The sequence below is a fragment of the Diabrotica virgifera genome, chromosome 1 (genome assembly GCF_917563875.1).
Source record: "Diabrotica virgifera virgifera chromosome 1, PGI_DIABVI_V3a".
Taxonomy (NCBI): domain Eukaryota; kingdom Metazoa; phylum Arthropoda; class Insecta; order Coleoptera; family Chrysomelidae; genus Diabrotica; species Diabrotica virgifera.
In genome coordinates, this window is record NC_065443.1 from 250,181,976 (window position 1) to 250,194,018 (window position 12,043).

General features: G+C 32.1%; 1 protein-coding gene across 1 annotated transcript in view; it reads right to left on the bottom strand.

Moving 5' to 3' along the window:
- Positions 1-4,856: 4,856 nt before the first annotated feature.
- LOC114329096 (peroxidase-like) overlaps positions 4,857-12,043 on the bottom strand; it is a 96,441-nt gene continuing 89,254 nt past the window's right edge. The window contains exons 9-10 of the mRNA XM_028278109.2: positions 11,531-11,832; positions 4,857-5,200 (exon numbers count right to left, since the gene is read on the bottom strand). Of these exons, the coding sequence (XP_028133910.2) occupies positions 5,080-5,200; positions 11,531-11,832 (423 nt within the window). The 3' untranslated portion in view covers positions 4,857-5,079. The remainder of the gene's footprint in view (positions 5,201-11,530; positions 11,833-12,043) is intronic.

Consider the following 12,043-nt stretch of genomic DNA (forward strand, 5'->3'; position numbering starts at 1 on the left):
AACAGATAACTTTTATAAAATGCATCGTTTTCCCGCTATTTAAGTTTGAATAATTAGATTTAAGTAGGGGAACAAGGGGCTTGTTGTAACAGGGGTAAGTAGTAACACGGCTTTTTCATAGGTTATTTAACCGTTTTTAACTAATTTAGCTGACTCAATCTTATTCTCTTATCGCCCTGCAGATAACACCGTCTAGCCAGCCAACCTCCGATAGTTGCAAATAATAGTTTTGTGCACGTGCTTCATTTGGATGAGGTAATTTAAAATTTGACTCTCATAAAATTTTGGCTATCGCTATAAACGGAAATGAATCTTTCGGTGTTCATTTCTTTTCTAAATTTAATTATACTTTGATGTTGCTTAACGATTTTAGGATTAGCAAGATATTTTTACAGTTATTTTAATAAATATACAAAAGTGTGCTACGGGGTATGTTGTAACAAAACGTTGGGGCTTTTTGTAACATGTTACAAATTGCGCTGAACAGAGCCGGATTTAAGCCTGTGGGGGCCCTACCTCCTACCATTAAAAAAATATTGATCTACTTTTATAAATATAATTTTAAATAATAAAAAGTACAAGAGCTGTAACTTGTTACAGTAAAATACTAAAAATAATAGTAAGATGTATGGTTAACGTCCGGGAACTTTTCGAGATATTTTAATTAAAAATTTCTTGATTATGTGGGACATAAGTTGCATTTAGACATCGTGGCCAATGCTCATTGTAGAGAGATGAGTCTAACACTCTTGGCCCATCATAAACCGAAGTCGATTTTTAATTAACTTAAATTTTAAGAATGATCTCTAACCACTGCAGTTAGTTATCATCAGACCTAAATATTAACAAAGTGTCACCTCAACATTTGGAAAAGCATCATTCATATTCTTTTTTTTTAGCAGCTGGTACATTTGAAATTCTTTGCTTATATTTGATGAGCTGATTTCCTCTTTAAATGAATTAAAGAATCTTACAAACTGTACCAGATGGACACATAAGTTTTCGTCTAAATCATTGCTATAAATGTTGGTAAGCTTTAGTGAGTGAGCTTCAATTTCATTCAGAGTTAAATTTTTCAATTTTCCAAAATGATGTAAAAATCCAAAATTGGAATGGATGGAATCCTATGCAGAAAGCCCCTGACTTAGACGTAATCTATAATACAGATACAATTTTGAGTTCTAAACTTCCCCGATGTTCTCATATCTTTCGAAATTGTCACGTCTTGACTGTAAAATTTGTATAAGTGATCTAAATGCTGCCACTCCTGAATTAAGGTCAATATTTGGATCTTGAAGAATACGACTTGTGCTGTTTGTCCTCCCTGATATCCTCTCTGTTTCCAGTAAACACATTCGATTATAGGTACAACAAACCATTTGCAATGAGTTTTAGATTGTTGCTCATAGTCTTCCGAAATTTTGGATATTGCTCCTTTAATCTGAATATAATCTTTAACTAGTTCTTTTGCGGCATTACCTCGATGACCATCTAGTAGTATTTGCTCTTTTAGGAACAATAATATTTTTGGCACGGTCTGTATTGCTGTCGCTTTAAGACGCAGCTTTAAAACATTCTGTTAAGTTGTATCTATATGTAGAGGAAGTGAAAAATATATATAAGCTAGTTCTTCTAAGAAATTAAAGAATGCGGTGCTATGCTAATGCATGATAATACTCAGTTGCAGCTTTTGAAATTAAATTTAGAGAGTGGGCTACACAAGGAATCCACAACTCCAAGATGTTAAGGTACGTATCCATACGTGGGTGCTCCGTGCTCGGTGTAGCAGCTCCACATAGTAGATACGTTGGTGATCGCCAACCAGTGATTTAACCGGTTTGCTGTTTATATGTAGGGGAGCGCATGCCGTATCCATTTAAGCAGCTACACCGAGCACGGAGCATCCACGTATGGATATGTACCTTTTTGTTCTATAATTTCAGCCTGAACACCATTGTATTTTCCATTGATATCTGACGCATTAACGTAGAACGGTCTCCTGCAGTTTTTCAGATCGATATCATGTTCTTGCAAAAATGTCATTAGATAATTAAATATATCTTCTGCTTTATGATGGCGATTTGGCAAAAATATGGTAAACCTTTCAACAGGAGTGAAACTTTCTATGTAACGAAATGTCACAGTTAATTGATTTGTATGAACTGAATAATATTTTGACTTCTTAATCCTTGAAACTACTTCATTTAATACGTTTTGACCCATCAGATGTACAATTTCCTCACATATGGTTGATGAAAGATAGTTGACATGTCCGCTTCCAGGATTTGAATATTTATTAAAATATGGTGCTTCAGAAATTGATCATATTCAGCTAATAACTGGAGTATTTTCAAATAATTTTCATTTTGTGATGCACTCGACAACTCCTTTTCGCTGCGAAATGCTAAATCTCGTTCACAAATAAACTTTATAACTCTAAAATTAGTCTTTGAGTTAACATTTTCCAATAATTCTTTATTTCTTCGGTCTGTTTTGCTACTTCAGTATCAATACGCCCAATTCTTTCGTGTGCTTTAGACATTTCGTGATCCATAAGCCTACTATCTGCATCTACATGTTTCCTATCACAAAATTCTCTTCTCATCACTTCATAAGAATTTACAAACGAAGCAATACACCCACCCGGTGGAAGGTCAAAAACATAACCATGAACAATGCAATATTATCACTCCTTCGCTCCTTCATTTTATACTTGTCATACATTGTTCCTGTATCTCCTGCCAATATCTGTTTAAATGAATCTCTTATGTTTGGGACTTTGTGGGGGCCCCCGAAATGTGGGGGCCCCGGGCAGCTGCCCAGCCTGCCCTCCCTTAAATCCGGCCCTGGCGCTGAATCTTACTAAATTTATGATCTACAATATAAAAACGTATTATTTAGTTTAGTAATAGTCCAGAACGAGACAACATAAAAGAAAATCAGAAAGGGCAACTCAAAGCCAGGAAGTGAAGTCTATGAGTTAGGTTCAGCGGAAATTTTAGATAATCAATGTAGCATAAAGCAAGCAAGTAAAACAGCACGGACTGTGTCATGTATCTTTATAACGATATAGAAAACAAGAAAAACATTAAAAGTCTACAAGTGGGCTGTACTAAACCAGGGATAGTTTTTACAGCCGAAGAAGAAAGTAAAATGGCTTCGTATATTCGGAAGTGCACCGAAGTATATTTTGGAATAATTCACATGAAGATGCCAAAACTGCCTTACCAATATGCTGTGAAACTCAGTGCTAAGCAACTTCCTTCTTCTTGGTATCAAAATTATACAGTTGGTCCAGATTGGGTCCAAAATTTTATGCGTAGAAATCTACATTTATATTTAAGAACACCAGAAACCACCTTATTAAGTCGAGCAACATCTTTCAACAAGACCAACGTTGGTATTTTTTTCGAAATATTCCAAAAAATTCGAATTTTGGTAATGTTACAACCTGCCCCAATAGATGTTACAACTAGCCCCAAGCGCGGGGTAAGTTGTAACAATGCACTTTTTTTTGGTAAAATGCTAGTTGATTAAAAAATAACAGTTTTCTTAACTTTTCTTCAGTTCAATTTGATTCAGAAGGAGTTAAACTAGCGTTTAGTGTTGAATTAGTGATAATTGGGAAAATAGGTGTCAAGATATATTTGATTTTATCAAAATTGTTACAACTAGCCCCCTTCTCCCCTACTCATCGAAAAAAATATACATTCAATTACCCATAACTCACTTTGAATTAACATTAGTTTAGTTCTTTAAGTGAGAAGTGTATTCAACTTTTTATTATCTTCAATTTTGGGAATAATAACTTTTTTGAAAAAGCTTATAGTTTTTGAGTTACACGTGAAAAACAGCTTTAAAACAATCATTTTTTTATGAAAAAATAAAATCTCTGATCTTTAATAACTCAAAAAGTATTGATTCATATTAATAACTTTATAATTTGTTGCTCTATCGACGTATGGTATTATTTTTAATAAACTAATTTCCACCCCCGAGAAGGGGTGGCATCTCAGTGACTGCACTAAAACTAAAAGTTTGTCACTCAACTTTTTTAATTAAACATGAAACTACTAACGAAATCTTATGGCAAAATGTTTAAAATTTAACAACTCATCATCTAATGGATCTCAACATTTTGGACAAATCTCATTGTTATCTAAATGCAAAGATACAGCGAGGTAAAGTTGAAAAATCATCAAAATTTATTTTTCGCATTTTTGCAAAAAAATTGATTTTTGGACATGTTCCACCAACTCTAGATAAAAATAAACTTAATATTCGGATTCAGCGACCTCGAAAACATAAAGACTGGCCAAAATTGGTCATTCGCCTTGAAGTTGATTTTCGTGGTCGGTATAACGTAATTTTCGGGATTGCTGCCGCTCGCCTACTGTTTTAATCACCTATTGACGTTAAATTCATTAAAAAGGCACTTTTTTCCAATCGTAACAGTTTCGCTGATATTCAGTGATTTCATTGCTTCGTCTAGTCAGCTTAAGCCTGTTAAAAATCAATAAAGAGCATATGAAAACCTAGATTTTGATCATAACTGTTGTTTTGTAATAATTTTAGCATAAACATTTGATCGGTTGTTGTTTCTCCCTGTCTGAAACCAGCCTGCTATTCTTAGAATACCTCCAAATAATATACCTATATACCATGTTCATTTGATTGATGTGCAACAGAACTATTGCACTATTTACCTATTCACTGTGCAATACAATTATTGTATTGTTTCCTCTTTCACAAAATCTGTTCTATTCGAGTGCATCCATTTCTTTCGTCTTATTATGAACTTAGTTACTGTATCTATTAATAACTCTTTACTTACGTTAATAAATAATACAAACAAGTAAATAGATCTCTGCTATATTAAATTAATAAATAATAACAAAATAATACAAAAGTAACAAAACTTAAAATTACATGATAAATCAAACAAAATGTGATGTTGATAACTTCCTGGCACGATAGAGTATGAGTCTATGACAAACTAGAGTATTCGTTTAAACAGATAGATGACAGTCTTTTCAAATCCTTTAAAAGTTCAGTGAAGAATAGTTTCAGTTTGGTAAATTATGCGAAGACATACGTTCCTTGTTTCAGCGGCAAGTCTCCAAATAGCTGTATATTCGGGTGCTCTTTCCATTTGGAGAGATCCAGGGTAGGTAATGATTCGCAAGAAACTAGAGGATTGCTAAAAAATAAAGTATAATATCATTGTTGATATCTTAAATTATTTATTACAATTTTAATTTTACGTCATCAAAGACGAAACTGTGTCGTAAATCAACAATCGTAAACTCCGAAAGAGTACCTAATAATTTATAATAGGTAAATTAGTTTAACAATTCGTCATGTAAAATAGATGTTTCTAGTTTTATTGTAGACATAATCATCCTCCAAAACAATTAATTCTACTAACGAATCAACGTTTTCACACATTTACTCTAAAATTCTAAATATTAACAAACATCCACTGAGGCGTTATACAGGGTGTAACAAAAATACAGGTCATTTTAATCACATATTCTGGGACCAAAAATAGTTCGATTGAATCTAACTTACCTTAGTACAAATGTGCACATAAAAAAAGTTACAGCCCTTTGAAGTTACAAAATGAAAATCGATTTTTTCCAATACAGTCAAACCCGCTTATTAGAATACCTCTTAAAGGAATATCCCGGTTTAAGGAATAAAAATTTAAGGTCCCGAAACGTTTCTAATAGCAATCAGTGATCGGTTATTAGAATATCCCGGTTATAAGAATACTTTTGGTTGACAAGAAAGCTATTCCAATAAGCGGGTTCGACTGTATATCGAAAATTATTAGAGGTTTTTTATTGAAAGTGGACATGTGGCATTCTTATGGCAGTAGCATCTTAAGAAAAAATTGAAATTTGGACACCCCATAAAAATTTTATGGTGGTTTTGTTCCTTTAAACGCCCCCCCCCCCAAACTTTAGTTAAACACAATATTTTTAAGACTTTTTTGCTTCTTAGTACTTTTTCGAAAAGTCAGTTTTTATCGAGATATTTTGAATATTTGTCAAATCCACTACATATTTGTATATGGTTAAGTACGATTATGGACACTTGGTAATATGAAAATTTATTTATGATTTACATTTTAGGTATATTTTGAACCATATTAAAAAAGAAGCCACATCTCGATAAAAGGTGCCTTCTCAAAAAAATACAAAGAGGCAAAAAAGTTTTAAAAATTAATTGTGATCAGAAGCTACTCAATTACTTTGATACGTCTTTTGCGGATTTGATAGAATTTCTGTGTCATCTTGGCTCTTACTTTAAACACGATGTTGCGAACCCAACAACAACGGTCCGTTCTATATAGCCCTATTCAACGATTTTTGGTTTTAGATTGAATCGCCTTTATGTGAAGCAAAATAAAAAAAATGTAGTACAGTATTTCTCATGATCATTTTTCAGTGCGTAACAAATGATAGGAAAAAGGGTAAGTCCGTGATAATACACATTTATGACATTTATTCTAACATGACATTTTAGTTCAATCTGACAGTTGTCACATTTTATTTTCAATTTGGAATAAAAACAAATCAAAAGTGTTTCTTGCATTTATAAAATGGTATTTTCTTTGATTTGTATAGTCTTAAAAATTATACAGATTATATTTGTAATATTATTATCTAATTAAAAAAAATATTTTTTTATTATGGCGCCATCTATCGACAACTAGAATAACTAGAATAAATGTTATAAAAATGTCACCGACGAAATGTAATCACCGACGTGCCTTTTTTTCTGTCACATACAATTTAATGCGTTAGAAAGAAATCGAAAAACTGTGACGCACTGAAAGATGATCATGAGAAATACTGTACATAAATTATTCTTGTTTTGAATTTATTTGTTATTAGTCATCCAAATCGTGAGAACACTGTTAGTCCAGTCGGGTTAGACGAATAACAGGCCTAACCTTGCATTAGGAGCTGTCCCAAATTTTATTTTTCTGATCTGTAGAGGGGGCCAATAGTAGTGTAAATTTAAAATCTCGACTAAATTCCGCCGTTGCGTTAGCCGCCATCTTGATTTTAAACGAGAACCGCTTTTGCTCAACATCTCCGCCATTTTCACGTTTTCAACAAAAATTATTCCAACCAAAATTGTTGAAAATATTATTTTCTATAATTTATATTATTATAATTTTTTCGTGCGGTCGATATTTTCCGAATTATGGCGGAAAATAGTGACAGTTGGAGCATAATTATTAAATTATCTCGTTTATTATAAGTTTTACGACAAAAATGTACCTATACAAAAATAGGGAGAATTAAATTCTACATAATTTTGGTTTCTTTGATTTTTTTTGTTAAAATTAATATTTAAGGTAGTACGTATGCGGCAATTGCGCGAGTGTAAGACCTGATTGATTTTATAGCAAATGTTTTTGTTCAATATCTACGCCATTTACAACTAAAATTGTTTCAAATATGATTTCCTACAATTTCTTTTTAACAATTTTTTTCATGCGGTTGCTATTTTCCGAGATAAGTGGGAAAATAATAAAAAGTGGTGGGGGGAGCATAATTATTGAATTGAATCTTGTTTCCGAGCTGCCCCAAATTTTATAATTCTATCCGTTAGGAGAGATCAATAGTAATGTAAATTTAAAATGGCGACTGAATTCCGCGGTTGCATTAGCCGCCATATTGATTTTGAAGGAGAACCGTTATTGCTTAATATCTCCGCCATTTTCAACTTTTTGACAAAAATGGTAAGAAATAATTTTTTTGGAAATGCAATGTTCTACATATTCTATTGCACAATTTTTTATCCGATCAATATTTTCCGAGTTAAGGGGGAAAATAGTGGAAGCGGAGGGGAAGCATAATTATTGAATTGCCTCATTTATTATTAACTTTACTGACATAATTGTGTATAAACAAAAATAAAGAGAACAATATTTTATACAATTTTTGAAACTTCCAATGAAACACCACCAAACTAAGTACATAAAAGACATAAATAATATCTTATATTATGCATTAAGTTCACTTCATTTTATTAACTAGCGGGTTTTATTGGTTGAATTAAAATGTCTGTCGATATTTTAAGTTTCATGTCAGCTAATATACAGGGTGTTTCATTAATAATTGTCCATATAGTAACTGGAGAAACCTTAGCACAAAATACGAAGATTTAACCTAAAACACTTAAATAAAATGTGGTTCCTTACTGAGTTACAGGGTGTTTTATCTAAAAATTTAAAAATTATTTTTGCTCAGGATTTCAAAACTATTCGACGTATCATTTTCATACTTGGTAGGAAGTATAGGTACTGTACAAACTACTAAATTATGTAAAACAAACGTTTCTCGCTATTACCAGAGGCGTACAACGGGGGAAAGTGAATGGTTGACCCTTTCCAAATTCTACGCCACTGGCGAAATTGCTATTTTAGTTCCATTTTTGGATTCTCCAATACTTTCTATGAAAATAATATACTCTTCATTCGTAACGATAAAGTCATTATTTTTCGAGATCTTTGAAGTTAAAAATAAAAAGACATGGTTATTTTGATCAGTGTATTGTGTCGCTTCATTTTTAATTTCAAATATCTCGAAAACTAATCATTTTATCGTTAGGAATGAAGAGTATATTATCTACATAAAAAGTATTGCAAAATCAAAAAATTACACTAAAATAGCAATTTCGTCAGTAGCGTAGAATTTGGGAAGGGTCAACCAGCCACTATCCCCTGTCGTACGCCTCTGGTAGTAGCTAGAAACGTTTATTTATTTTAATTTAGTAGTATGTACAGTACCAACACTTTATGCTAAGTATGATAAGGATACGCCAAATAGTTTTAAAGTACTGGGTACAAATAATTTTTAAATTTTAATCATATGAATCATATCATAAATTAATCAAAATAACTGTGCCGTTTCATATTTAACTTCAAATATCTCGAAAACTAATGACTTTATCGTTACCAATGAAGAGTATATTATTTACATAGAAAGTATTGGGGAATCTAAAAATGGCACTAAAATAGTAATTCCTCCAGTGGCGTAGAATTTGAGAAGGGTCAACCATCCACCATCCCCTGTCGTACGCCTCTGGTAGTAGCTAGAAACGTTTGTTTAACATAATTTAGTAGGGTGTCTAGTAGTCGCACTTTTTTTAAGTATGAAAAGGATACGTCGACTAGTTCTAAAATGCTGAGCAAAAATAGTTTTTAAATTTTTAGATAAAACACCCTGTAACTCAGTAATGAACCACATTTTATTTAAGTGTTTTAGGTTAAATCTTCGTATTTTGTGCTAAGGTTTCTCCAGTTACTATATGGACAATTATTAATGAAACACCCTGTATAGGGTGAGGCAGATAAGTGGCCTATTAGAAATATTTAGAGAACTAAAGGCAACAGAATCATGAAAATTGGAATGAAGGGGTTTTGAAGGGTGATCTATTTAATGAAAATATTTTCATCAATTTGCCACTTCCGGTTATACCGGAAGTTGCTTAAAACTTCGTTTTTTTAAATGGAACACCCTGTATATTTTTACATTTTTAGATTCTACTCGATGTCTTCTTTCTTAAAATATGCGGTTTTGTAATGTTATACAGGGTAGTTTAAAAGCTAATTACGTTTTTTTTTATTAATTTCGTAGCAATTTTCACACACTGTAGAATTGTAGTAGTTGGATATCAAAAACTCTGTTTATGTTAAAATTATTTTTAATATAGTCTACTATTATTAAAAATTATTAGTATAGCTAAATGTTAAATTTTAGTATACAGGGTTGGTCGAAACTCGGAATGAGGATTTTCTGAATTTTCTTAAATGGAACACCCTGTATTTTAGTATTGCAATGAAAAGACATTTTATGGTACTTTTTTATTTCTTAAGCATTCCCTATACCTAAATGCTTTCATTTGTGCTTAATTGTTAATCGCGCCAAGAATGTTAACTACGTAGGTATTTTGATAGCTCAACCATTATTGGCAATTTTAAAGATCAGTCTAGATTAATATGTATTTATTTCCGAAAAATTATTTGTGATTAAATATTTTCACGGCCAACCTAATAAAATTTCACGTATTTTTTGTTGAAATTAATGTTTTGCTTGAATCACCAATAACTCACAAATTAAAGCAGTTAGGTATAGGGAATGCTTAAGAAATAAAAAAGTAGCATAAAATATCATTTCATTACAATAATAAAGTATAGGGTGTTCCATTTAAGAAACTCAGAAAATACTCTTTCCGAGTTTCGACCAACCCTGTATAGTGCAATTCAACATTTAGTTATACTAACAATTTTTAACAATAGTAGACTATATTAAAAATCATTTGACCATAAATAGAGTTTTTGATGTCAAACTACTACAATTCTACAGGGTGTGAATGTTGCTAGGAAATTAAGAAAAAAAACGTAATTAAATTTAAACTACCCTGTACAACATTACAAAACCTCATATTTTAAGAAAGAAGACATCCAGGAGAATCCAAAAATGCAAAAATATACAGGATGTTCCATTTAAAAAAACGAAGTTATAAGCCACTTCCGGTATAACCGGAAGTAGCAAATCGATGAAAATATTTTCATTAAAGAGATCACTCTTCAAAACCCCTTCATTCCAATTTTCATGATTCTGTTTCCTTTAGTTCTCGAGATATTTCTAATAGGACTTTTATCTGCCTCACCCTGTATATTTTTATATTCCAACAATTTTTTTTTTAATTTTGGACCCCTCTTGGGGAGAATTTTCCTATTCCCTCCCTCTTAGACCCGCCACTGGTTTTCTAAAAAAATTGTAGTAAATCGTAATTGCAACTATTTCAGTCCTTACACTTTTTGTCGAACAGTTGAAAATGGCGGAGATATTGAACAAAAACAATTGCTATAAAATCAATCGGGTCTTACCCTCGCACATTTACCGCGCACGTACTACCTTAAATATTGATTTTATCAAAAAAAATTAAAGAGATCAAAATTGTACAAAATTTTATTGTCTTTGTTTTTGTACACGTACATGTTTGTTGTAAAACTAATAATAAACGAAATAATTCAATAATTATGCTCTATAACTGTCACTATTTTTTCACCATAGCTCGGAAAATATCGACCGCACGAAAAAAATTATAATAAACGAAATTATAGAAAATCGTATTCTCAACAATTTCATTATCTACACTTTTTATCGAAAAGTCGAAAATTGCGGAGATATTGAGCAAAAACGGTTATCGTTTAAAATCAAGATGGCGGCTAACGCAACGGTGAAATTCTGTCGAGATTTTAAATTTACACTACTATTGACCCCCGCTAAAGATTGACAAAATAAAATTTGGGGCAGCTCCTAATGGTCAAATACTATCCCGACTGGGCTATGTCGGGAATAGTTTCTTTAGGGTTATGCAAAATTGCTAATTTACTTACAATGTTACCAAATGAAAAAACATCGGTCTTTGTGGTATAAAATATAGCAGATAAAATTATATGTAAGTAAAATGAAAATTATTGCAAAATTTATATATATACCCTTGAGATATCTTTTCGAATCCTCTAGGCTGTATGTTAAGAACGTGGTGTCCGTTGTCGCACAACAGTTTTGATACACTGGCTTTGCGAATTTCCTGCAGTTGGTCAAGTTTGAATCCCAGAGGGCCACTGTTCTCGAAGAAGAATCTATCCCCCACTCTTGTCCGGTAAAACTGCTCGATGATTATACCCAAAAACGTTGGGCCCACTAAAGCTCCTTTTACGTTTTTCTCAATAGATCCTGCTACAATTAGGTCAATGTCGTCAGGGTGCTCATAGAGTTGAGATAGAGCCATAACGTTCTGGAAAATATAAGTTGAATTATAGCGAATATTTACGTTTAAACGATTTGAAAAAAGCTAAAAAAAAACTCCACGTAAGAGACAATAAAATATTTCTAATATGCTAATGATTCAATAAAATTGTGTTTTGACTAGGAAAGTTTTGGGGTAGTTTTGATTTCTTTCATTATATATGGATTTTGGGCTGCTGAATCCGAATATGAGGTTTGTG